Source organism: Moschus berezovskii, chromosome 9 (genome assembly GCF_049115385.1).
Source record: "Moschus berezovskii isolate FMDL1 chromosome 9, NW_MosBer_1.0, whole genome shotgun sequence".
Taxonomy (NCBI): Eukaryota; Metazoa; Chordata; class Mammalia; order Artiodactyla; family Moschidae; genus Moschus; species Moschus berezovskii.
This window is the reverse complement of record NC_142468.1, coordinates 17,501,762-17,528,600: the sequence shown is the minus strand read 5'-3', so window position 1 is coordinate 17,528,600 and position 26,839 is coordinate 17,501,762. Positions and strand designations below refer to the sequence as shown.

Here is a 26,839-nt window from a genome sequence, read left to right as displayed (position 1 = left end):
CCATGTTGAATTTATTTGCATATTCCCGAAGCAACCTTGGAAGGATACCCTGGGAATTAATGAGTGGTTTCCTATGTGTGTGTGTGTGTGTGTGTGTGTTGTGGGGGGAGTGGGAAGTGGGTGGTAGGGGAATAAATGAGTGCTACAATTTAATGAATGCTTGCTCTGTGCCAGACTGTGTGCCAACAGTGCACGTCACACGCATTATCTCACGAAGACCTGTCCATAACCCTATGAGTTACTCATTATCCCCATTTTACAGTCAAGAAAACAGAGGGCAGGGAAATTCTGAAGATTGCAGAACTCGTGAGTACTGAAGTCAGGTTAACAAACCAGGTAAGTTTATCCTCAAACTGCCCTACCACTTGTCATTTCTCCATTGCCATTTCATTGAGGCCGTGAGAATAGGTTTGGGTTCATATAGTCGAGGGCTTGAAATATCAGGGAGGTGTCTGGGCTGCATTGCATGGGTCAGGGGGAATCCCTAGAGATTTTGGAGCAGCCCACCCTCTTTCACTCATTCAAGAAGCACTCACTGAATGCCTGCCATGTGCCAGGCATCCAGGTCCAAGGATGGCAAAGACTGTCTTACCCTCTGCTCCATTGGAGACTGAGCAAGGGAATCAGCACTCCAGCAAAGGTGTGAGGGTACAGGGGGAGCCATATACCAGCCTTGAGATGCTAGTGGTCTTCGAGCAGGGCTGGGACATAATGGGATGGGCTTTTCGAATGTCTATTATTCTGATGAAAGATTGCCTGCTGGTGGATAGACCAGAGAGGGGAGGGCCGGAGGCCAGCTGGAAGGCTTTGGCTGTGGTCTAGGTTAGTAGGGACCAAGGACGGAACCAAGAAGAGGGCATGGATTCAAAGGATATTTAATACATAAAGAGTTCCCAGCTGTGGCTCAGACGGATGGGTGGAGGGCGATCCAAGAGCCAAGATCTCAAGGAGAGAGCCAAGAAGTGGCTCCGTTTGGGACCTGATGAGTGCTGGTGTCTCAGGATGGATGTGCCGATGGAAACACCTGGGCTGCAGCACTCAGGAGAGGGGCTGGGGCTGAGACACAGTCTAGGGAGTCCCGGTGGAGAGCTGGGGGTTCAGGGATGATATCATTCCGAGAGAGTATGCATAACAAACCAGTCCAGAGTTCCGCTGCTGGACTGAGGCATTGCGTCTGCTTCCACGTCTCAGTTTCAAAGAGGGAAATATGTTAATGAAGAGACGAGTCTCAGTGTTGGGTTTTGCTTCCATAAATTTGCCTCCAAACTTTGGCATCTGCTACTGCTTGTCTGCTAGCACACGATAAAGCCAATGAATAAGCAGTGAAGGAGTATTGACGGGAAAATGTGGCAACAGCCCATTGTACTTCACTCGACGGCTTGCTCTTTTCAGGGCTCCGTGCGTGAGCCTAGAGCCGGTTTTTTATTTAGCGCACACAGACGACAGTCATAGTTTCTGCTAATAGAACTGTCCCCAGCTCTAATCATGGGATTGATTGCATTGATCGTTCATGGTATTGCTTATGACTGCCAGGTCCTCTGACACGGAAACCGTTCGAGAAACACGGGAGTAAAAGAGAAAATAAAGGCGGGCAGAGGAGGGGCCTGGGAATCAACAATGCTGGCATTGAAGAGGTACAAGGGGAGAGGGGAGAACACCAAGACAGGAGGGCGTGGCTCCAACTCCATGGCCTTCTGCTTGGAGGCATGCTTCTGGCCTTCCCATGACTGCAAGCCCGGCTCTTACAGATGAACACGCCTTGGCACCTCCCCAGGGGCTCAGTCTCCCCGGAGAATCTGGGTCCTGGAGAGGCAGCTGGGAAGCCCTCACAATACCTTGCTCCCTCTCTCCTCCTCGCTGGCCAAGCAGGTCTCACAGCCAGTTCACGATCAGATGACCCTTGTGCCAAATCCCCAGAGACCCAAGGGAGTGCTTCCAGACATCACTCTAGCCTCCTGCTGCAAATCTACCCTGCCTCCACAGAGAACAAGGGGACACCCAGCTCTGTGGGATGAAGAAGAGGGGACACTATGGCCTTGTCACAGAGCCAGGAGCCTGCCGATTCAAGGCGATGTTTTGTCTGGGGGGCCAAGTAGGTGAGGCCCAGGCTTGGCTAAGACAGCAGCCACTCCCTAGCCTCTGGGTATCAGAGTTGCCAGAGTTGGTGAGTTCCCAGGTGTCAGGGTAAGGAGGGGAGAACTTGAACTCTGTTCCACTTGTCCTAGACAATAATAATGAACATTGGTTGGGCACTGACTCTGTGCTGTGTACTAACTGTTGTATTTGCACTATGTCATCTAATCTTCACAACCACTTTAGGGGCTAGCTGCTATTATTAACTCATTTTTCAGAAAATGAAACTGAGGCACAGAGAGGTTAAGGCCTTGTCCAGGATCATATAACTGGAGTCACACTGTCCAACAGAACTTCCTGTGACAGTGGAAATGCTCTATAGTCTGCGCCCTCCGATATGCTAACTACTAGCCTCTTGTAGCTTTGAAGCACTTGGAAATGCGATTAGTGTGACTGAGTAACTGAGTTTGATTAAATTAAATTTAAAGACGGCTTCCCAGGTGGCTCTAGTGGTAAAGAACCTGCCTGCCAATGCAGGAGACATAAGAGACCCGGGTTCAATCCCTGGGTTGGGAAGATCTCCTGGAGAAGGGAAAGGCAACCCACTACAGTATTCTTGCCTGGAGAATCCCACGAAGAGAGGAGCCTGGTGAGCTACAGTCCATAGGGTCACACAGAATTGGACACGACTGAAGTGACTTAGCACACACGCACAAATTTAAATAGTCCCTTTATGTCTGATGGCGACTGCATTGGACAGCGCAGTGTAGGAGTGGAGGAGTTGGGAGTGGAACCCCAAAAATCTACTCTGGCCTGAAGCTATGTGGTTAGAAGTTTCCCCTGGCTACCCTCACTGCATTCTTTGTCCCCAGGCCCTTGGGTTCCCTGGCGGGCCTGGCCTGGGGGAATCGGCACCCTCCTAAACCTTACTCTCCTGCCTCCACAGTGTATTATCCGTCAGATGGCAGGAGGGTGTGGCAGGAAAGAGACGGGATTTCCAGAAGACATGGTCCCAGGATCATGTCACAGGGAGCAGGTTTCAGCATGGCTCGAGGAAGAACGTCTAAAAAGCCACGGTTGCCTAGTGACATGGTGGTCCCTGGAGAGACAGGACCATCTTGTCCCAGGAATCAAATAGCTCCCCCCCTCCCATACCAGAAAGAAAACAGCAGGCATTCCCACCCAGGATGGGGCTCTGGGCCCGTGACATTTGAGAGACAAGGGAGATGACGTGGTCAGTGGGCCAGTCCTGGGAGACCCAGGCCCTCCCTGCCCCCACTATCTGGCCCTGGGATGTTGCCTTGCCAACATTGGCACCCCCATGCCTCGCTGCCCTCCCAAAAGGTACCCCCACATGTCTCCAGACCTTTCCTGCTGCTGGTCCTGCTGTGCCCACTCACTTGACTCCTTTGGGCCCACTGGTCAGCCTGAGGTCTCCACCCAGCCCCACCCGGGTGGCCTCCTGTGAGTCACCTCCCCCTGGTCTGAGGTCTGCGCCTGGAGTTTTCTCTGAGGCCACACCCAGATCCAAGGGGTCTGGAGCTTGCGCCTAAGTACCCAGGGGATGCCCCTGCCAGGCTGATGGATGGGGAGGGAGCAGAACTCAGGGAGCCTCCCTGCCCAGAACTGCACCCCGCTCTGCTTACTGCAGCTCAAGAGAGAACACAGTGCCCTGCTTCCTTGCGGGCAGACAAGAGGCAGAGTCTGGCGGAGCTGTGCACACCCAGAGACTGAGGCCTGGCTCCCGCTGCTGGAGCAGCCTTACGTGGGTGCTGCCTCCGTCTCCCAATGGTCCAGAAACCTCTCTGAGCCTCACTGCACTCCACTCCATGGACCCCTGATGCCTCGGTCAACTGTGGACATTTTACCACTGAGCAGGCGGCCGGCCTCACCAGCTGCCCAGCCCACGACTCTTGAGACTGCATCACTCTTTTCCTCTTCTGGAGGGGCCAGGCAGCTGAGCAGGAAGCCAGAGAGGGCTGCCCAGGCCCAGAGAGCACACCTCAGGCACTTCAAGGGGGCAGAGAGGGGAGGAGAAGGTGCCCTGAGGGGCTGCCCAGGGCCCCAGGACCTGCTCCTCAGTTTCTACACAAGTGTCGTTTTGCCCAAGTGGGGACATGCCAGGCAATCACCTTTTCCCCTCCTTCTGGTCCAGCAGGACCATCCAAAGGGCTGTGGTGTGGCCATGGACACAAACCCCCAGAGGGGAGAGAAGGGGCATGGATCGTACCCTTTTGTGTCTTTCATGGAGTCCTCACAGTGCTGGGTCCACAGCTGTGCTTGTGTGCTAAGTCACTCAGTCGTGTCCAACTCTTTGCGACCCTGTGGACTGTAGCCCACCAGGCTCCTCTGTCCATGGGATTCTCCAGGCAAGAATACTGCAGTGGGTTGCCATGCCCTCCTGCAGGGAATCTTCCCAACCCAGGGATTGAACCAACATATCCTGTATCTCCTGCACTGCAGGCAGATTCTTTCCCACTGAGCCATCAGGGAAGCCCCAGGGATGACAATACATAATAGCAAGTAGCTACACAGCGCTTGTATTTGCCAGGTACTTTTCTAAGCACTTTATAAATGAATTTAATCGTCATTGTATGAAGAGGTGGGTATTATTATTATGCCTGTTTTACAGGTGAGGCAGAGTTGCTAGGTATCTTGCCTAAGGTCACACAGCCTGTAACTAATAGAGCTGGGCATTGGACACAGGTGACCTGCCTCTGCATCTGGTCCCGGAGCCTGTACACTAAACCTCTGTGCAACATCATGGCTTGAGAGTTACACTTTGGGACTGAGCTTTAGAGCCTAGAGTCCAGGCCTTTTGAATCTCATGTGCAAAAGGGAAGCCTGGAAGGCAAGTGTTTTTATCAGGGAGGAACAAGATTAAAAATGGTCTTTTAGGAAGGCAATCCTGCACGACTCCTCCCTGGAGCCCACCCTGCCTGGACAAGAGCGCTCTCCTCCCCCACCCCCACCTCCCAGGGCATTTGCGATTCCCCCCAGGGGTGGCGGGGGTGAGGTGGTGAAGTCTTGGAGCCACAGGACTCCACACACACCCACCTGGGTCAAGCAGCTTCTTTGCTTATGGCGTCCCAGGCACGGAACAAACATCGCCTGAGAAAGGTCCCCAGTGGCCTAGGAGGCGGGGCTCACGCCCCAGCACCTGTGGGGCGCATGCGCTGTGGAGGCGGTAAGTCGCTGGGCCCCAGCTCATGGTGGCAAAACCCAGGATCCAAACCAGGCCTGCTGGACTCCAAAGTTCATCACGCTCCTCCCTCCACTGCACCTCCACCCTCGCCACAAGCTGGCGTTGTATGAATTCCAAAGAAGCACAAGAAAAAAGGAAGAGGCTGGGGAGGTAAAGAGGTGAAGGGAAAGAAAACATGAGTCAGGGCCTTTGGGCACAGATCAGAGGAGGAGGAGAGGCCTTTAGGCTGAGGAGGTTGAGCTTGGACCTTTTCCCAAAGCCTTGAGGAACTTGGTATACGGACCTCTCACCACCACCAAATTGGCCATGAGACACCCACCTCCTGAATCCGGAGCTCCCAGCCTGTGGTCTCTGGGATCCATCTCTCCCTTCCACATCTTCCCACCCCCCAACACACACACACAGCTTAGCTGGCCTGCCTAATTGGACAGCAAACACAGGCCTGCAACCTCAGATGAGTTTACCCACTTCTGGACCTGCCCGAACAGGCTTGTTGTAGACAGAGGCAGCTGGTGCCTGGGTCAAGGATATACTTCTCAGGGGCTGGTCAAAGTCTTGGCAGCCTGCAACCAGCCTGCCCTACCAGGGTCTGGAACTCAACCCTGGGACCAGATTTCTAAAAGACCTGGGAAGAAGTCTTTGCTCATCCCAAACCTACCAAATGATTATGTGCGAGACATCTGCTTGAGGCACTTCATCTAAAAATTTTTAATAGGCTCTTTATGCTTGAGAGCTACTTAATTAGTACAATCCTAGGTTATAAAAACTATCACTTTCCATTTTTCAGAAGCAAAAAGTGAGGCACAGAGAGAGAAGCGGTTTATTTGCCCACTCTCACCAACAGCAGGGAGGTGCTGGGGTGGGGTCTCAAAGCCTGAGTTCTGGACCTTTGGTGGATGGCATTCCCCAACCTGCTGTTTACCCTTGACTATGACGGGAAACCGGGACCAGAAACGCCTTCAAGTAGTCTGGGCAAATTCTCAAGTGTTTCCAGTTACTCCTGTTGTTATAAACAAAAGTCTCAGTAACCCCAAAGTTTGGGGACAAATAAGATGAGTGCCATTCATAGGACACTTAAAAGGTGCCAGATTCATTTATGCATATTAGTAACTCTTCCTGACAATTCTATTAGTGGTCAGCATCCCCATCTTATAGATGAGAAAACTGAGGCTTGTGAGATCAAATCACTTGTTCTGGACAGCATAACTGTTAAGTGGGAGAGCTGAGAGTCTAACCCATACTTATCTAGCTATAAGGCATAAATTATGTCACGTTTGCTCTCTCACACACTATTATTGCCTGCTGTATGGGCTCTGACCTTGACCCAAGGACCTCAGAAAAAGAAAGCAATGTGGAATAAGCTTGGCGCCCAATGGTGTGGCTTGCCTGGGGTCTCAAGAGGATGCCCCCACTCCTCAGAGGACCAGATACCCTCCAGAGGCCTCTGAAGCAACCTCCACCCATTGCTGGCTGGGTGCACCCTTGGGTGAACGCGTCAGGTAGCAGGGAGGAGTTGAGGCTCCCGGAGGAAACCGCCGTGAGGGCGACCAACTAGAAGCAGAAATATGGTAGCTCCAGAGGTTTTGATTTGCAATTTTCATTTTGCAAGGAATGGGGATATTTTTTTTTCAAAAAGCACTGGACTTCCGTGAATTTTAGACCTTTCACAAATATTTTTTTAGGACAAAAAAGAAGAAAAAAAACCCCACAAAATGCCTGTCACAGCCACTCACTTCCACAATGAATCATGGACACAAAACCACAACTATGTGGCTAACAAAGAAACTATGTGTTTTCACATCTCATTATTGGAAATCATTTAGCAATCTTCACTATGTCATCTGCAGACAGACAGACGGATCCACAGACACACCCCTCTGAGTTCTAAGTCGCCAGTCTTATAACCACGGTCATCATTGGATGACTTTGCATTTCACCCATTTTCCCTTTCTAATCCTTTTCTGGGAAATTACCCTGCAAGGCTTAAATCTTCCTCCTTAGCTGCTCTGCAGAGGTGGAGTGTGGTGTGTGTGTGTGTGCATGCCAGTGATTGGAGGAGGAAGGCTAAGACACCTATTCAGTTAATTCCACAAGTGGAAACAAGTATACATTTTCAGAGTCCCTTTTTATTGCAGTTATCATAATAGCGCAGTACTTTGGTAAAGTGATTTCCACCTGGGAAGCTGCAGTGCCTTTTCTGACAGTGGCAAATTAATTAACTGATGGCAGATTTACAGATTGCATAACTGGAAAAACTACTGGACCCATAAATCAGAAACTTCCTCTGCGTCCCGGACAAGAGGTGAAACCTGATATATATTTGAAAACCTTGAGCGTATTCACAGGGCCTGAAAAATCTCCATTGTGATTTTTGAGGCATGTTCTCTCTGTACCGCTTTCCACCCACTCCCTGTCTCTCTCTCTCTCTCTCTCACACACACACACACACACTCACACACACACACACCCACATCAGAGGGCAACATTCCCTGAGCAGCCACAGTTCCGTACAAAGCAACCGGATGGGAAGGACATTCCCCTGGGGCATGTGAAAAACAGCACTGACTGTCTTTCAGTTCCCTTCTGGCTTCATCCCTCCCTAACCTTTCCTTTCAAACAAAAATCCTAGAGGACTTTGGTCACTCAAATGCTATGAGTACAGCCACAAGCATGAAACGTTTGTTGTTACTACTTTTTTAAGTCAGATGCTGGAAACTGCATATATTAAAACATTTTAATGGCCCCAACAATCTCCTCCAGGCTCTCTCGCCAGCTTTCTGGAGTTTTCTGAAAAAACAAAATGCCTTGCCAAGCCCAGTCCTCAGCAGCTCCCACACTAATCTGGCTGCTCTGTGCTTGCCTGAGTTCACCTGCTCTTGAGTTATTTAGCAAAATGACCATGAGCACGAGTTCCAGTCTTGATCAGAGTTGGGCTGGAATGCCTCTTCCTGTCAGTTTCTTCCTTGTGGAGTATCCTTCTTATAGGATCATTGTGAGCATTGGCTAAGGAGCTGGGTATCTCCCACCTGCCCCTGTGGACTTCTCTCCACCCCACTCTGGGCTGTAGGAGGCTCCTTTGCCCTCTGTCTTCCAGTCCTGTTCAGCCCACATGGGACCCCAGCAAGAGGGCAGAGGGAGCGGAGGTACTGACCCTCTAGTTCCCTCCTGATGGACCACTGTGGGCGGGGGCTGTGGGGGCGGGGACTCTATTCCTCTGCCAGAGGCCTGTTGTGGTCCTCGCCTGTGGCTACTCTGGGTTCCAGTAACCACTGACCCCTTGCCCCTTGGACCTGCAGGGCTCAGGGCTTCCCTATACTCTGCTTCCCTTGTTGTTTCCTCTGACCTGTTCCTGCCTTTGCAAATAGACCCTTTATCAAACTGTCCCCTTTGAGTGTGCCATCTGTTTCCTGCTGGAACCCTGAGTGTTACAGACAAGAGTCTCAGCTCTCATGTGTTGAGCACTTAGTTATTATCCACTTCGACTCACGGAGGTGAAGAGATTCGCACATCAAACAGCTGGTGAGCAACAGAATCAGATGACATGAGGTCTGCCTCATGACCCATGCTCTTAACCTCTGTGCCGTATGGGTATTAATTGAAGTGGTGTCTGTAGAGTGCTTTGCACGGTAAGGCTGGCTGACTCAGTAAGGCTCCGTCAATGGTAGGTTAAAATAGCAACCATGCCACGCTCAGAAAACCCACAGTCCTAAATTCCACTCCAGCATAACACTAGCCCAACCCTAACCACAGAACGAAGGTTGAAACCGCATTCTAATACCATACGAAAGTCATACTCTGATCTGACCTAACCACCACGCCATCGTGAGCAAGAACGTCACCTCAACCACAACCTCCCTGTCAGTTTCCTCCTTGGGGGAGTATCCTCCTCAGTGGGTCATTGTGAGGATTGGTTAAGGTGCTGGAGATCTTGCCACTGGGGACCACTCTCCACCCCACTCAATTGGAACCCAACATTCCTCACTGTACCCACAAATCTAGACACCCACTCAGGGTGCGGCTAGGATGAGGGCTGTGGGGAGCACAGTCTCCCTGCCCCTCTGTGCCTGGGAGCTTGCCTGAGACGGGTACAGCTCGCACCCCATCCATCTGTACTCCCCTTGCTGGGCTCAACAAAGACATTTGTGCAGCACCCACATCCCGCGTGTCACTGAGCTGGTGACTTTGGTGTGGCGAGAACCAGGAGAAGCAGGTAGCTCATCTACACAATGCCTGGAACAGAGCAGGGGCCAGGAAATCCTGTTGGTGGTGATGATGGAAAGGAGAATTAGAGGAGGAAGATGCTTTCTCCAGCACTTGGCTGTAGGCTCTGGGGCAAATAGGAGGTAAACAACTCCTATCTCAGAGATCTGCAGAGGGCTAGGGCCAGGGCTGGGCCAGGAGGGAGACCCTTTCTGGAACCCAACCTAGGGAGGGTCCTGATAGTCCTAGAAAAGGGGGTCAGGCAGCTTTCATCAGAGATTTTGGGGCCCCCTTAGGTCACATGTCAGCCTTCAAGCTTCAGTAAGAGGGAGGAAGAGAAGTGTGCAGGAAGCAGAAACCATTTTCCTTGAATCTGCCCACTTGATCTGGGTGGGAATGAAGAAGTATTAGAAGGCTCCGGGCCCTCTTCTTTGAGCACTCAGAGGCTGGAGCCTGGCCTCTTCATGGACCCAGAAGTGTCTGCCCTGGGCCCAGCGTGCAGGCTCTGCTGCTTGGAGAGAAGGCACACCAGCTCCGCCCTCCTCACGACCTCTGTCGGACCCGCTTGGCCTAGCACGAAAGCCTTGCAAGACTGTGTCCTTTTGTTTGTTTGTCCTTTCAGTCCATCCATGGCCCTGAACTCCGTGGCCCTCGGGTATTTGTGTGGATTGGGGAGGTGCACGTCTGGACCCCACAAAGTCTAAAGGTCCACCTCCCTTTTGGAGAGATATAGGAGGGGCCACAGCAGCCAAACCCAGCTGGAAAGGACTGCCTTGAGGCAACACTCTTTTTGGGGGAAATGGGAGTCACTTTCCTCCTGGGAAGAAGCCAGGTCTTGGGTCACCACATACAGTTGCACAGGCTGTGCACTGCACAATTCTTGGAGTAACTGAGGTGACAGACATCTCCTGGGTGTGACTAGGGGCCGGAAGATCCAGCATACATAGCCTGGCCCCCTCTTCTCTGCGGTGGAAACAGAGCGCATCAGACCCACCCCGTTACTCTAAGCAGTTTCTGCCTGGCAGGGATAGGTGGGGCTGGAAAGTGTTGAGTGCCAAGGAACCGTGCAGAAACCTTAATTGGCCCATGTTTCCAGAACCCTCTGCAAACAGCAGGGAGGGGGGACAGGGAGGTGAAGGAAGCTTTCAGCTGAGACACAGGTCTCTTCTACTCTCTTCAAAAAGCAGCAGCAGGGCTTCTGTGACTTCAGACTTGGGAAAATAAAACCCTTTCCATTTGTTCTGGCTGGAGGCCCACGAGTGAGCGTCTCCCTCAGACTCCCCTCTGAGCCCGCCCTCTTGCAAACCTGCAGTCCCAGGGAAGAGCATTCATGGGACTCTTCTAAGGCCTAAGAGATAGAAGAAGCTGAGAGGAGACCCCTTTACAGCTGCCGCGGTGCCCACCAGACTCCTGGCACTCCTAAGGGTCTGCTAAGCCCTACTCTGTCTATGCTCCAGCCACCCTCAGGAGAGAAGCATTGCTCTCTGCTTGCCTGGCTCCAGACCCCTGAGGCCAAGGGGCACAGAGTGAGCAGGTAACCCACCTGCTGGGAGGACTGGGAGAGCCCCTTTCTGATCAACAACGTGCCAAGGGATGGACTGAGGGTCAGCTCGGAAGGGAAGGGAACTGAGACCAACTTTCCTGGCTCCAGGCAGCAGCAGAAGATATATGGTGATAGAGATGTTCATTCAGTAGATATTATTTATTTATTGAGTGTTTACTGTATGCCAGGTACTGTTCCAGGAGCTGGGATATGCCACTGAACAAAACAGCTCACACTATACTTGGGGAAAAACAGACAATACACAATAAACATAACAAGTAAACTACATGTTCTGTTAGAAAGTGGAAAATGGAAAGTAATGCGGAAATTAAAAAGTGAGCCAGATGAGGGGGCGCTCAAGTTGGGGGTTTACAATATTAAATAGTAAGAAAACAGGAGATATCTCCCTTCTGGGAAAGAGCCAGGCCCAGGGTCACCATACACAGTGGCACGGGTTATACACTGCACAGCTGTGGGGTGGCTGGCACAGAAACCATAATGTGAAGCACATCCCCAAGTGTGTGTCCAGTGGCTCAGGCTAATTTTAAAAGGTTACAGCTTTACAAAGGTAGTCAGGGAGACCTGCTTCTGAGTGGGATTCAGGCCTGTATAGGAAGCATAAGTAAATAACCCAGCCCACTGCCAGGACTGCTAAATAACAGAAGTCATCAGCATTTGAAAGGCACATTACACTTCACAAATCCATCTTTCACCCACATTATTTTAGTTACTCTTCGCAACCTCCCAGGAAGAAAAGAAAGATCCCTCCCCCTTTACAAATAGAGATATTGAGGCTCAGTGAAGTTAAGTGGGTTACCCAAGGTCCAAGACTAGTTAAAGGCTTAGCTTGGAAGTCAAATTGCATACTCTGCTTCTAAATCTTTTCAAAATAGTATAGTCATGATCCTAAGGGTTGGGGAATTCCAGAAAACCCCTAGGGGGCAAGCTTGGGGCTCAGAGTTATAAAAACATATCAGAAAAAAAAAAAAAAAAAAACCACTAAAAAGAAAAGGAAGGAAGGCGTTCATCCCCCGGAGGTCCTGAAAACTTGACTCACTCAGGATTGCAGGGCTGAGTCAACAGAGCAGAGAGGCACCACTTGATGCCCCTGAGGGAGCAGGTGATGCAGGATGAAAGATGCAGGCTGATGAAACCCACTACAGCCTTGCCAAGGAGGACTGGGGCTTCCTGTCAGGGAGAGCTAAGATCTGCCCTTAGCAGATGAAAGGCATCACGTATCCTTGTCACCACCATGAAAGTGGGTAAAGGGGAATAAGGACACTTCACTATCAGGGATAGAAAATGGCCAAGCTGTCGGCCAGAGTCTGAGACCACTAGCTCTTGACCTAGAAAATCCACTTGTTGCTTCTCATTTACAAATATGAAAACTGAGGCTTGGGGAGGACGAAGGGCTTTTCCAAGGTTTCCTAGCATGAGTCCGTCTCTCATCAGGTCCTGGGTGTATTGGAGACTAATCTTGGGTTCAAGGGACTGGAATGAGGGGAGAGGGCCAACAGGGGATCATGTTGCCTGCAGGAGCGAGCAGAAGTACGTGGCAGGATGCTGGAGCCCAGAGCTGCCGAAGGCAGGAGGGAGGTGGCTTCAGCTGGAGCCAGGCTCGGAGGACCCCGGCAAGCCTTCCGCCTGGCCCAGAGGCAGGATCTCCTGGGTCCCCAGGACAGGCCTGCTACCTCGCTGCCAATCTTTGTTCCGCCTCCGTTTGCCCTTCGGTAAGCCCGGATTGTGGGTTGGAGAAAAAGCTCCCTCTGGCAAATGGGGTATCTCACTGATTTGTCATAAACATGGGAAGTAGGCAAGCACGGTAAGAGGTTTTTTTCTGGACACCCCACCAATCACTCTCTCTGCATTATTTCAAGGAGTTCTCACAGCCACCCCAACAGATGGGCGTCACTGTTCCCACTTCAAAGAACTTGAATTGCAGTGAGGTGAAGCGACTTGCATGACTAGTTTTCGAGGACACTAGGGTTCAGATGCTGCCGGACCCCAAAGCCCAGAGCTTTCCCAGCACACACACAGCGGGGTTGCCTCCTTGCTCCTGCTGCCCTGTCCCCAGGGACCTGGTTTGATTCCAGGTCATTGATCTCCTGAGCAAATGCCTTGTTATTCTGTTAGGAGGGATGCCTGGGTCCCCGCTGCAGTGGCTCACGTTACAGACTGGCAGGGACCACCCCTTGGGGCAGAGTCCCTACAGACTCTGCAGGAGGTCTGGGGGCGAGGGGATGCAGCACCTCCTGCAAGAAGTCTGCAGGCTCGCTCTCAGCCAAAGCAGGTTAAAGGTCACACATCAGGAAGTCCCCGGGGGGCCAGAGTGGCGACATGGGGCTGAAGGATGCCAGGGGTCCTCCCGAGGAGGCGAGTTCTACACCTGCCCACCCTGCAGGCACACACAGCCACACGTGCCCAATGGCACAGCCAGGCCTGAGTCAGGAGCTGCCCCAGTGCCCCTGCCGTTCCTCCCTCTCCCCACAGACAAGAGCCCCGAGAGGCCTGGCACCCGCACCCCCCCCCGCCCAGAGCCTTGTTAGCAGAATGGGGACTTTGGGAACCCACCGCAGGGTTTGTGAGAAGTGAAGATGACAGGGAGAGAGTCGAGCTGCCCTCAGCCCTGTTGGCTCCCCTCCGCTCTAAGCCAGTTGTGTTCGAGGTGCTGGAGATACATCGCAGAGAAAAGAGATAACACCCCCATCCTCCTGGGCCTGACATTTTACTGAGGTAAGAAGAATAGTTGGGTAGGGGGTAGGGAGTGTTTGGGCGTGTGCAGTTTCAAATCAGAGGAGAAACGGACACAGACAAAGAGAATAAATGCGTGGACACCAAGAGGGGAAGGGGGACTGGGATGAACTGGGAGACTGGACTGACGCATACACACTTGTTTTTGTTTAGTCACTAAGTCGTGTCCACCTCTTTTGTGCCCCCATGGACTGTAGCCCAACAGGCTCCTCTGTCCACTGGATTTCCCAGGCACAAATACTGGAGTGGGTTGCCAGTCCCTTCTCCAGGGGATCTTCCCAACCCGGGAATCAAACCCACGTCTCCTGCATCGGCAGGCAGATTCTTTACCACCGAGCCACCAGAGAAGCCCATATACACACTGCTGCTTCTGCTGCTAAGTCGCTCAGTCATGTCCGACTCTCTCCAGGGGATCTTTCTGACTCAGGGATCAAACCAAGTCTCTTGCATTGCAGGCAAATTCTTTACCGCTGAGCCACCAGGGAAGCCCCATATATACTATGTATAAAATCCATAGCAGGAAATGGCAACCCACTCCAGTATTGCCTGGAGAATCCCAGGGACAGAGGAGCCTGGTGGGCTGCGGGCTATGGGGTTGCACAGAGTCGGACGCGACTGAAGTGACTTAGCAGCGGCAGCAGCATAAAATCTGTAACTACTGAGAACCTACTGTACAGCTCAGGGAACTCTACTCAGTGCTCTGTGGTGACCTAAATGGGAAGGATATCCAAAAAAGAGGGCATATATGTATGCATATAGCTGATTCTGACCCCTAAAACCTTTTGATAGAGGATGCGGTGGTTGGACGGCATCATCGATTCAATGGACATGAACTTGGGCAAACTCCGGGAGATGGTGGGGGACAGGGAGGCCTGGAGTGTTGCAGTCCATGGAGTCACAAAGAGTCAGACACGACCTGGTGACTGAACGACAACAACAGCTGATTCATTCTGATGTACAGTAGACACCAACACAACATTGTAAAGCAACTGCACTCCAATAAAAAAATTTAAGTAAAATAAAATCAGGTGAATATGGCCAAGAGTCCCCCTGAGAAGGGAAGACTTGGAGTGGGAAGGAGTTGAGCCCTGTGTATATGTGACTGGGAAGAGGGTTTTATGTAGGTTGAATTGGGTGCTCCTCTGCCCCGACAGACCATCCCCATGGAAAAGAAATGCAAAAGAGCAAAATGGCTGTCTGAGGAGGCCTTACAAATAGCTGTGAAAAGAAGAGAGGCGAAAAGCAAAGGAGAAAAGGAAAGATATAAGCATCTGAATGCAGAGTTCCAAAGAATAGCAAGGAGAGATAAGAAAGACTTCCTCAGTGATCAATGCAAAGAAATAGAGGAAAACAACAGAATAGGAAAAACAAGAGACCTCTTCAAGAAAATTAGAGATTCCAAGGGAACATTTCATGCAAAGATGGGCTCGATAAAGGACAGAAATGGTTTGGACCTAACAGAAGCAGAAGATATTAAGAAGAGGTGGCAGGAATACACAGAACTGTACAAAAAAGATCTTCACGACCAAGATAGTCACGATAACGTGATCATTGACCTAGAGCCAGACATCTTGGAATGTGAAGTCAAGTGGGCCTTAGAAAGCATCACTACTAACAAAGCTAGCGGAGGTGATGGAATTCCAGTTGAGCTATTTCAAGTCTTGAAAGATGATGCTGTGAAAGTGCTGCACTCAGTATGCCAGCAGATATGGAAAACTCAGCAGTGGCCACAGGACTGGAAGAGGTCAGTCTTCATTCCAGTCCCAAAGAAAGGCAATGCCAAAGAATGCTCAAACTACCGCACAATTGCACTCATCTCACACGCTAGTGAAGTCATGCTCAAAATTCTCCAAGCCAGGCTTCAGCAGTATGTAAACCGTGAACTTCCAGATGTTCAAGCAGGTTTTAGAAAAGGCAGAGGAACCAGAGATCAAATTGCCAACATCCGCTGGATCATGGAGAAAGCAAGAGAGTTCCAGAAAAACATCTATTTCTGCTTCATTGACTATGCCAAAGCCTTTGACTGTGTGGATCACAATAAACTGTGGAACATTCTGAAAGAGATGGGAATCCCAGACCACCTGACCTGCCTCTTGAGAAACCTGTATGCAGGTCAGGAAGCAACAGTTAGAACTGGACATGGAACAACAGACTGGTTCCAAATAGGAAAAGGTGTACGTCAAGGTTGTATATTGTCACCTTGCTTATTTAACTTATATGCAGAGTACCTCATGAGGAACGCTGGGCTGGAAGAAGCACAAGCTGGAATCAAGATTGCTGGGAGAAATATCAATAATCTCAGATATGCAGATGACACTACCCTTATGGCAGAAAGTGAAGAGGAACTCAAAAGCCTCTTGATGAAAGTGAAAGAGGAGAGTGAAAAGGTTGGCTTGAAGCTCAACATTCAGAAAACAAAGATCATGGCATCTGGTCCCATCACTTCATGGGAAATAGATGGAAAGACAGTGGAAACAGTGTCAGACTTTATATTTTTGGGCTCCAAAATCACTGCGGATGCTGATTGCAGCCATGAAATTAAAAGACGCTTGCTCCTTGGAAGGAAAGTTATGACCAACCTTGATAGTATATTAAAAAGCAGAGACATTACTTTGCCAACCAAGGTCCGTCTAGTCAAGGCAATGGTTTTTCCCGTGGTCATGTATGGATGTGAGAGTTGGACTGTGAAGAAAGCTGATCGCCGAAGAATCGATGCTTTTGAACTGTGGTGTTGGAGAAGACTCTTGAGAGTTCCTTATACTGCAAGGAGATCCAACCAGTCCATTCTAAAGGAGATCAATCCTGGATGTTCATTGGAGGGACTGATGCTAAAGCTGAAACTGCAATACTTTGGCCACCTCATGCGACGAGTTGACTCACTGGAAAAGACTTTGATGCTGGGAAAGGTTGGGGGTGGGAGGAGAAGGGGACAACAGAGAATGAGATGGCTGGATGGCATCACCGACTCTGTGGACATGAGTTTGAGTGTACTCCGGGAGTTGGTGATGGACAGGGAGGCCTGGCGTGCTGTGATTCATGGGGTCGCGGAGAGTCGGACACGACTGAGCGACTGAACTGAACTGAACTGACTGAACTGCCCTGACAAAAGGCATGTTGAGGTCCTAACTACCAACATGAGAATATAATTTTATTTGGCTTTGGGGGAGAGTGGATCCAGATGTCATTAGTTAGGGTTAGATGAGATTCTACTGGATTAGGGTGGACCCTGAATCCAGTGACTGGTATTCTTATAAGAATACCCCCCTCCCCCAACACACACATACAAAATACAGCATATATTTTGAGAGGCAGAGACTAGGGTGATGCAACTATAAGCCAAGGGACTTGTAGGATTTCAGGGAGCCGTCAGATGCTGGGGGGAAAGCATGGGACAGATTGTCCTCAGAGTTTCTAGAAGGAACAACCCTACCAACACTTTAATTTTGGGCTCTTCCCTTCTGAACTGTGACAGAATACATTTCTGTTGTTTTCAGCCATTCTGTTTGTGGTCCTTATGGTAGCCCTAGGAAAAGAACACGGTGTTCCAGGGAGGGAGGACAGCAAGTGAAAAGGCCCCGAGGTGGGAGCATCTCTGGCATATTGCAGGGAAAACCTGCTGGCCCATGTGGCAGAAGCAGAGTAAGTGAGTGGTAAGAGCTGATGTTGGAGATGTTTGGGGGACAGATCACTCATGCAGGGCTGCCCTTGTGGCAAGCCCTTGATAAGTGGAGCTGTGACACTACAGGTGGAGGGTCCCAGCTGGAACGGGCTGAAGCGTGCGGGTGTGGCTGGCCCCCATGGTCTCTGTCCCCTCGTGTTATGCCTTTGAATATGTTACATGAAATGGCAAAAGGAAATCGAGTTTGCAGGTGGAATTACGGTTGCTAATTAGCTGACCTTAAAATAGGGGGAGGTGTCCTGGCTTATCCAAGGGGGGCCATGTAATCATATATGCCCTTAAAAGTGGTAGAAGAAGGCAGAGGAGTCAGTGAGAGATGCAGCTGGGGAGGGAGGCAGAGGGGAAGAGTTAAAACATGAAGCGTTCACCCGCTGTTGCTGGCTTTGAAGATAGGAAGGTGGCAACAAGCCAAGGAATGTGGGCGGCTTCTAGATGTGATGGCCCTCAAGTGACAACCAGCAAGGAAGCCAGGACCTTGCAGTCCTACAACTGCAAGGAAGTGAATTGTGCCAACAGACAACCTGAATGAGCAAGAAAACAGATTCCCTCCGCACCAGGGCCCCCGCCCCAAAGCCTCTGGGAGCTCAGCCCTGCTGACCCCGTGCCATTAGTCTGGTGAGCTCTGTGTCAGATGGCTGACCTATAGAACTGAAGGATCATACATGAAGCATTGTTTTAAACATCTAACTTTGCAGGGTGGGCAAAGAAGAGGAGATAGAGGAGGAGAGGGAGAGATGGACAGGAACAGTGGAAAGAAGCCTGCCTTCTCAGGGAACAGTCTACTGAGAGCCATCACCGTGGGGCTCAGAGCTTCCCAGACATTTCTCCCCTGGTCCCGCCTGTCCTCCTCAATACTCTCCTCCGGGCCCCTTGTTGCTCCAGTGCTGACCAAGCCCGCCGAGGATGTCCCCAGGGCCCTGCCTCTAGGTCCTCAGGCCAGGCTAAAAAGCAACACCCGTGGAGGTCCCTCCCATTCTGAGAAATGTGATGCCTCCCCTTGCTCCTCCCCCATAGGGCTGGTGAGAACAGTCCTGGTGGAGAAGCCAAGCCAGCCAGAAACCACTATTGATGCCACTGCTGGATCACACCACCCCTGAGGCTGGGGCTGGGCTCTGGTTTCTCCCCAGAGCAGGTCTGCACACACACACACACACACACAAGGCATCCCAGTTGTTGGCCTGCTTTTTGCTACTTAAGTCCCCATAGCAAAGAGAACTCGTCCGCTGATGGTTAACACATATTGAACACTGACCCGTATCTTATTAGTGCTCATATTGGGCACTGTACTAAATGCTCTACTCACATGGCCTCATTTCCTCCCCTCTGCAATCCTATTAGGAGGAGATATTGACTCAGAGAGGTTAGGATATTTGTCTGATGTCACACAAAGTGTTAGTCACTCAGTCGTGTCCGACTCTTTGTGACCCCATGGTTTTTCCATGGGTATTCTCCAGGCAAGAATACTGGTGTGAGTTGCCATGTCTATCTCCAGGGGATCTTCCCAACCCAGGGATCAAACCCGGGTCTCCTGCATTGCAGGCAGATGCTTTACCATCTGAGCTACCAGGGCTTCCCAGGTGGCTCAGTGGGTTAAAAAACCTGCCTGCAGTGCAGGAGATGCCTGCCGGAGATATAGGTTCAGTCCCTGGGTGGGGAAGATCTCCTGGAGAAGGGCATGGCAACTCACTCCAGTATTCTTGCCTGGAGAATCCCATGGACAGAGGAGCCTGGCAGGCTACAGCCCATAGGTCACAAAGAGCTGGACACAACAGAGTGACTGAGCACAGCAGATATCACACAGCTAGCTAGTAAATGAGTCCAGTTCTGGACTCCACGAGTCTCTGAATCCAAAGTACATTCTTAGACCCTCACGCATCAAGGTGGGAGGGGGTCCATGGGCCAGCAGCATCAGCATCACCTGAGATCATAATAGAGAGGCTGACCCCAGGTCTGCCAAATCAGAGGCTGCATGTTAACAAGTTCCCACGTTAACAACTTAACATGAGTCACATGCCACCGCAGGCTGAGAAGCACGGGTGAGAAGCACTGTTTCCAGGCCTGCTCGTCCTCGGTTGTCATGACCACCTCCTTCCCCCAGTCTCCTGAAGCTCTTTCCCAGCTGCCTGGCTCCTGCACCCCAGGTGGGACAGGCTCTCTGCCCAGCCTGGGGAAGAAATCTGAACCTGGGTCTCAAAGGGAGTCTCCGGGCCTCTGCAGCCAGCCCAGGCCGCAGCTGGACAACATCAGTCCATGTCTGGCTCTCATAGGGCATGCTGCCTGCTGCCCGAGGCTCTCCTGTGCGCCCCCTCACCACCGCCTCCTCGCATCTTCCTTCTGAGACACAAGTCTCTTGGCCTCTGTCTAGTGCTCTCCTGAAGGTAGCCTCTGGCCGTCACCAGCCCCTGCAGGGTCTCCCCTCCCTGCTCATTTTGCACCCCTCCCTCCTAGAGTGCCCACTGCATTTATGTCACTCCCTTTATCTGGACACCAAAGGCCTGTCCAAGTTGCCATCAGGAGAGAGGCCAGAGGCTGCTTGGGAAAGCTGGCCAGGCTCACAGGAAATGTCTGACACCACCAGGCAAGCGGGACTTGGCCTCCCAAAGCAAAACACAGCTGGGCCGACAGCGGGCCGCTCGGACTTTCCCAGATTTCATGGCATTGAGGCGCCAGGGCAGAGAGAGAGAGACCGTGCTGGCCTGGAGGCTGTAGCTCATTAAAAACCTCACAGTAGTCCCTGGCCAGGGAGCCTGTGAAGCTCAGAAAGGACAGCCCTGCTGTGGGGCCGGAGACCTCACCCCGGGCCTTCGTCCTCCACTGCCTCCCGCTCACGGGCGACCCTCCCCGGGGACCAAAGCCTCACAGAGTTCGTCCTCCTCCCCTCCAGCCTCCTCCTCTCCCCAGCATCGCGCCTAATCAGTGTTCTCCTTCAGCTTGTGTTGACTACAGAGTGCCGGGGGCGATGTGAGTCACCACGGACGCGTCCATGAAAGAGGACACGGTGGTCCCTGCCCTCAGGGAGCTCCTGGTCCAGGGAGCAAATGACAGACCATCCCAAGGCCGAGTAAAGAGTGTGGCACCTGGGAGGCATGGGCACGGCAGTGGGGGCGGGGGTGCCCTTAGTTCCCGGGCAAGGTGAGGGCTCAGGGCCAAGTGGGCCCTTTGTGAGGGTCACTCTTAAGTTGGGACCAAGCGACAGAAAGCCACGCAGATGGAGTGATTTCTGCAAGTCAGCGTTGTGGGGACATCCAGCCTGAGATAGGCACTGACTTCCAGGCCGCAGGCCACACAGGCTGATCGCAGACACAGGGCATAGACTCCAGGGACGTGGGCCAAGCGTGTGCTGCAGGAGGTCAGAGCTGGGTGGACACAACGGAGGGGGTGCTTTCTGGAGGAAGTGGGACTGGGCTTTGAAAAAGAGGGGCTGGAGAGGCTGGGAAGACGGGGCAGGGGATGTCAAATAGTTCTGACTCAAGGGTCCAAGGGGGCAGAATGACCTGCCAAGCAAGCACCAACACAGGGGGATAAATGCACTATAAAATGAACAAATCCCACAAGCCATAAAAAACTTCAGGGAGAGAGGCGGGGGGAAGCCTGGCTAGAACGATTCTGCTTCCACCCTGCTTCCAGGACCGGCCCTGGAGCTGCCACTCCTGGGGCTCCTCCAGGTGTCTTCGCACCAGGCCCACCCACCTTGGACCCAGAGCTGAGACCCATTAGAACAAGGTTCAGGCCCTGCCCAGCTGGTCACAGTCAATCCCAGGCGGTTCGCCATGCCCCCTGCCTTGTCCACCTGGCCCTTAGCTCTGCCTCTCTGCTCTGACATCCCAAGGCCTTGGCCAAACAGTTTGGCTCTTCTGGTTTTGACTTTGGTGCTCCCTAGGTCTTGACCCAAGTTCACCCTTCTGCTTTTTTCTGCTCCTGGCTGCCCTCAAAAACCACCTGCTCACTTATGTGGCAAAACACCCCTACCAAGACCTTGGTCTGTCCCCGCTCTCCCCCTTCAGAGTGGCTGGACAACCTCAAGCTCCTTTCCCACTGGGGACCTGACCTCGAGGTCAGCCTCCTCCCGCTGGTTCTGTCAGCCTCCTTCGGGAGGGCAAATCCTTTTTTTCCCTGAGTTCAGCAAGACAAGGTTCAAACATTTCAGAAAGAACTTCCTAAGTAGGAAGCAAATGGAAAAACTAACCTGAAAAACCAAAAAGAAAACACAGCCCCCAGAAATGGACCAGTTTACCAAAGTTCAGACTTCCTGTCCTGAGCTAGGAAATGTCTGGCCAGGCTGGCTGGCAAGTAGGCCAGGGACTTCTGCCCGAGAACACCCCCTTCCCACTTCTTAGCCTTCTGCCTTCCCCTACATGTTCCTGCAGGCTGCTCCAAGGAGAGAGGCTGCTAGCACTGGTGGTAAGAGAGCTGAAGTGGCTTTTTAAAAACTTTTTCTTTTTTATAATTTTTTTTTTGGTGGCACAGCATATGGCCTCTTAGTTCCCCAACCAGGGATAGAACTCATGCTCCCCTGTAGTCAAGCAGAGTCTTAACCACCAGGGAAGTCCTAGAAGGGTTTTTTTTTGTTTTTTTTTTTCTGGCAGAGGAGTCCTTTCTGCATCTCATAGACCACAGGTAGAAAAGAAGGAAGTGGAGGAGAAACACTTATAGAATTTACTCTGTGCTAGGCACCCTTCTCGGAGAAGGCAATGGCAAGCCACTCCAGTACTCTTGCCTAGAAAATCCCATGGATGGAGCAGCCTGGTAGGCTGCAGTCCATGGGGTCGCTAAGGGTCGGACACGACTGAGCGACTTCACTTTCACTTTTCACTTTCACACATTGGAGAAGGAAATGGCAACCCACTCCAGTGTTCTTGCTTGGAGAATCCCAGGGACGGGGGAGCCTGGTGGGCTTCCATCTATGGGGTCACACAGAGTCGGACACGACTGAAGTAACTTAGCAGTAGCAGCAGGCACCCTTCTAAACGCTTTCTTCTTATTAACGAACTTAATCCTTACAATTCCATGGTTATCATCGTCATTGTCCCCACCTTACCGATGAGGAATCAGAGAGGTAAGTAACTTGCCCAAGGTCACCCACCTAGGAAGTGGCAACTAGGATTTGAAAGCAGAGAGCCTGGGTCCAGGTACATGCCGTCCTCATCTTTCTCCCAGGACCTGGAGAGTAGCAGCTCCCCTCCCACCTCCACCGTGCAGTCCAGTCTGCCAGAGCCTGTGCCAACCCCGAAACCTGCAGACCTGCTCACCACCACTCCGGTGGGGTCGGGGGAAGGGAGGAGAGTCCCTTCGGCCTTCTCCACCAAGGTCTTCTCCAAACAGGCCGAAGGCAGAAGCTCCCCCAGAGAGGCTGCACACTCCCCCCAAAGAAGGGAGGGCCCACTGAGGAAGGGGACTTACCTGGCCCGCTGCAGCTGTGGCGCTGGGGGCCGCGCTCTGGCCGTGGTGCTTTCTCTGGCCACACTGCTCCTGCGCGGGCTGGGGGGTCCCTCGGCCGAGCGTCGGGGTGCTGGCCTGGAGTTCTGGGGGTCAAATTCCTCCTCAGGAATGACCTCTTCGCAGCGGGCTCCGCGGAAGCCTGAGCGGCACACGCAGAGCTGGGGTCGGCTGCAGGAGCCCCGGTTCTGGCAGGGTGGCTGGCACACGGCTGCGGAGACAGGGAGAGGGTGAGGGCCGCCCGGCCGTGTTCAGACCACCCGTCAAAGACTGCGTGACCGGCCGCACCCCGACACCATGTTCTGCACATGCTCAGCGCTCCCTGAGCGTGGTCTGTCCAGCTGGGGACTGGCCTGCGGGCGTGGTTTCCTCTTCTCGTCTCTCTGCCTCTGTGTGCGCTGTGTCCCCTCCGTGGGGCTCCCTCCCGTTCCTCTCCATCAAGTCCTGCTGTTCCCTCAAGGCCCCCTGCTCCCTTCCCAGACAACCTGCCTCCAGGTACTGCTCCCTCCTCTGAAACACGGGGCACAGCACACATGCCCGATGGGCCACTGTCAGTCTGTCCGTCTGGGCTTGTGCTCAGTTGTGTCCAGCTCTTTGTGACCCTTTGGGCAGTAGCCTATCAGGGTTGCCATTTCCTCCTCCAGGGAATCTTCCTGACCCAGGGATCAAGCCCGTGTCCCCTGTGTCTCCTGCATTGCAGATGAATTCTTTACCCACTGAACCATCAGGGAAGCCCCATCCACCATCAGTGTGATAGATTTTTTGTGGATGTGTCTCAACTCCCTAAATAATATGACCAGCATCCCCAGGTTCAGTGACTGTCCCTTACACCTCTTTTCCTCCTTAACTCCTAGCATACGTTTCATTATAACACAATCGATATTATTTTTATTACAGCGTGCGTGTGTGCTCAGTCGTTTCAGTCATGTCTGACTCTCTGTGACCCCATGGACTGTAGTCCGCCATGCTCCTTTGTCCATGAAATTCTCCAAGCAAGATTGGGTGGCCAAACCCTCCTCCAGGGGATCTCCCCAAGCCAGGTATCAAACCCATAATTCCTGCATCTCCTGCATTGCAGGCAGATTCTTTATCCCCGAGCCACCTGGGAAGCTCTTTAATTATGGCAGCAGCAGCTGCTGCTGCTGCTGCTAAGTCACTTCAGTCGTGTCCGACTCTGTGTGACCCCATAGAGGGAAGCCCACCAGGCTCCCCCGTCCCTGGGATCCTCCAGGCAAGAACACTGGAGCGGGTTGCCATTTCCTTCTCCAATGTGTGAAAGTGGAAAGTGAAAAGTGAAAGTGAAGTCGCTCAGTCGTGTCCGACCCTTAGCGACCCCACGGACTGGAGCCTACCAGGCTCCTCCATCCATGGGATTTTCTAGGCAAGAGTACTGGAGTGGCTTGCCATTGCCTTCTCCGTAATTATGGCAGCAGCTGCTGCTGCTGCTGCTGCTAAGTCACTTCAGTCGTGTCCAACTCTGTGTGACCCCATAGACGGAAGCCCACCAGGCTCCCCCGTCCCTGGGATTCTCCAGGCAAAAACACTGGAGTGGGTTGCCATTTCCTTCTCCAATGTGTGAAAGTGAAAAGTGAAAGTGAAGTCGCTCAGTCATGTCTGACCCTTAGCGACCCCACGGACTGCAGCCAACCAGGCTCCTCCATCCATGGGATTTTCTAGGCAAGAGTACTGGAGTGGCTTGCCATTGCCTTCTTCGTAATTATGGCAGCTACTATCAATCTATTCAATGCTTACAACATGCCAGGCACTGTGCTTTGCATACACTGTCTCTGCTGCTGCTGCTGCTAAGTCACTTCAGTCATGTCCAACTCTGTGCGACCCCATAGACGGCAGCCCACCAGGCTCCACTATCCCTGGGATTCTTCAGGCAAGACCACTGGAGTGGGTTGCCATTTCCTTCTCCAATGCATGAAAGTGAAAAGGGAAAGTGAAGTTGCTCAGTCGTGTCCGACTCCTAGCGACCCCATGAACCATAGCCCATCAGGCTTCTCCATCCATGGGATTTTCCAGGCAAGAGTACTGGAATGGGTTGCCATTGCCTTCTCCAATACACTGTCTCATTTAAGCCTAAAACAATCCTATACAGCAAGTGGGATCATGATTCTCATTTTACAAATAATGCCTCTGAAGCTCAGAGAGATTAAAAGTCGTGCAGAGGTCATCCAGCCAGGCCGTATTGGAGGGAGGGCCCAATTCAAGTGCGTTTGACTGAAAGGCCCAGGCTCCATCCACCCCCACTGCCTCCTAGCAGGGCTGGCCCACCTCTGAACCTTGGCCCAGAGCTGATGATGAAACAACAAAAGGGATCTGTTGGCCTTAAGTCAGCTACTGAATGCACCCTTGGGAGTCCTGCCCCGGGACACTGTGCATCCCAGGTCAGCTCTGGTGGTAGAGACCTCAGACCATCAAAGCCATCCCTCTCCAAAGCCCACACAGTCAATGTGAGATCAAGGGAGGATGTTTACCAGCTCATGCATTCATTCAATGAACATTCACCGAGCACTCACTAGGTGTGAGGCCAGTGGTAAAGAGGCTCCCTCTCTTAGGGAGTGTCCTGTCTCATGTGGAAGCCAGGACATAGGGCATGTGATAAGTGTTGACCAGAGCCTCTAACCCAGTCTGAGGCAAGCAGTGAAAGTCAGGGAAGGCTTCCTGGAGGTGGTGACACTGACCAGAGACAGAAAGCGTGAATAGATTGGGCATAGTGTAAACCAAGGGCAGCTTGCCTACTCAGGAGCAAGTAAGGAAATATTAGTTCTCACTGTAGGATCCCAACCATAAGCTAGATCCTAAGCCAAGAGCATTTTCCTCAATGCCTGGGCATCTGTTCCTGGTAGGCCCCAGACCTCCAGGTAAGCAGTCTGTGCGAGAGAATTGTAACCCTGAGCACTTCCCCAAACACAAACTGCCACCTTAGCAGGATTTTGGCCTATCACCTGGCTGCCCTCCACCTGCCCAAGTGGAGCGAGCTCCCACCTGACCATCCGCCAAGCCCTTGTCACCACCACCACGAGACACACAGGCTGCCCGGGGCCAAGCCAGGACCAGCGAGCATTGCGGAGGCAGGTTTGCGCAGGACAGGTGTCAGCCCTGGTTTACCTTGGGGATGGAGTAGAAAGGGAGGGCTTGAGTGGTTTCCCACGTGGACCACAGATGCTACATCACTGCTAGCCCCTCAGGTCCACCCACACCTCTCTGCTGGCCAAGCCTGGTGTGGGGGAGAGGAAGGTCACACAGCCCCTCCCAGTCTCGTTTCCCTTCCACCTCCGCATGGGTGGTCTTTGCCCTTAAGAGAGCCTTTCGAAACCAGTCGAGCTTCCGTCCTTCCCCTCCTGGCTGCAAGGATGGCCCGTCCTTGACTTTAACAACCGGATCTTTCGCTCTCTAAAAATCCACCACCCCACGTCCTATAGATTGAGCCTGTGCTTCTCTGTGGCTCGCCTGTCCCTGGCTCTGCCTCATTCACCAATACATCCGCAGACATTTAGTGAGCACCCTCTCTGGGTCAGATCGGGTGCCAGGGATACAAAGACACCAAGACCGCTCCCTGTGTGGAGGAAGCTCGGCCCCATGGTGGGTTCTCAAAACCATGGAAGCCCCTTGCCACCAGACAGTTAGGTCTTCAACGAGGACCAGGCATGGCAAACTTTGGTTGGTGTGATGAACAAACAGCTCACGGTAAGTGGGTGGCCGGGGGAAACTATAAAACTGGCATGTATGTATGCGTGAATATTGCGGTCGATAAAAGTTCTAAAAGGCTTCCAAACCAGCCAGATGTGTTGGCAGAAAACACTCATTTGGAAAGATAACCTTTCTGGACCAGTCATTTCTGAAACAGCACAGAGGCCGGGTCGGCTAAGAAAGGTCCTCCTGAAACAAGTGCTGCGTTTTCAGAGGTGGTGAGCCGGCTCTCACCAGCTTCATTTGCGTCCTT

General features: G+C 52.2%; 1 protein-coding gene across 4 annotated transcripts in view; it reads right to left on the bottom strand.

The window, feature by feature from the left end:
- The window catches only part of LTBP2 (latent transforming growth factor beta binding protein 2), a 111,086-nt gene that overhangs the window by 64,376 nt on the left and 19,871 nt on the right, over positions 1 to 26,839 (bottom strand). For all 4 annotated transcript variants that reach the window (XM_055437347.2, XM_088839450.1, XM_088839449.1 and 1 more), the window contains exon 3: positions 22,852 to 23,098. In XM_055437347.2, coding sequence (XP_055293322.2) covers positions 22,852 to 23,098 — 247 coding nt within the window. The remainder of the gene's footprint in view (positions 1 to 22,851; positions 23,099 to 26,839) is intronic.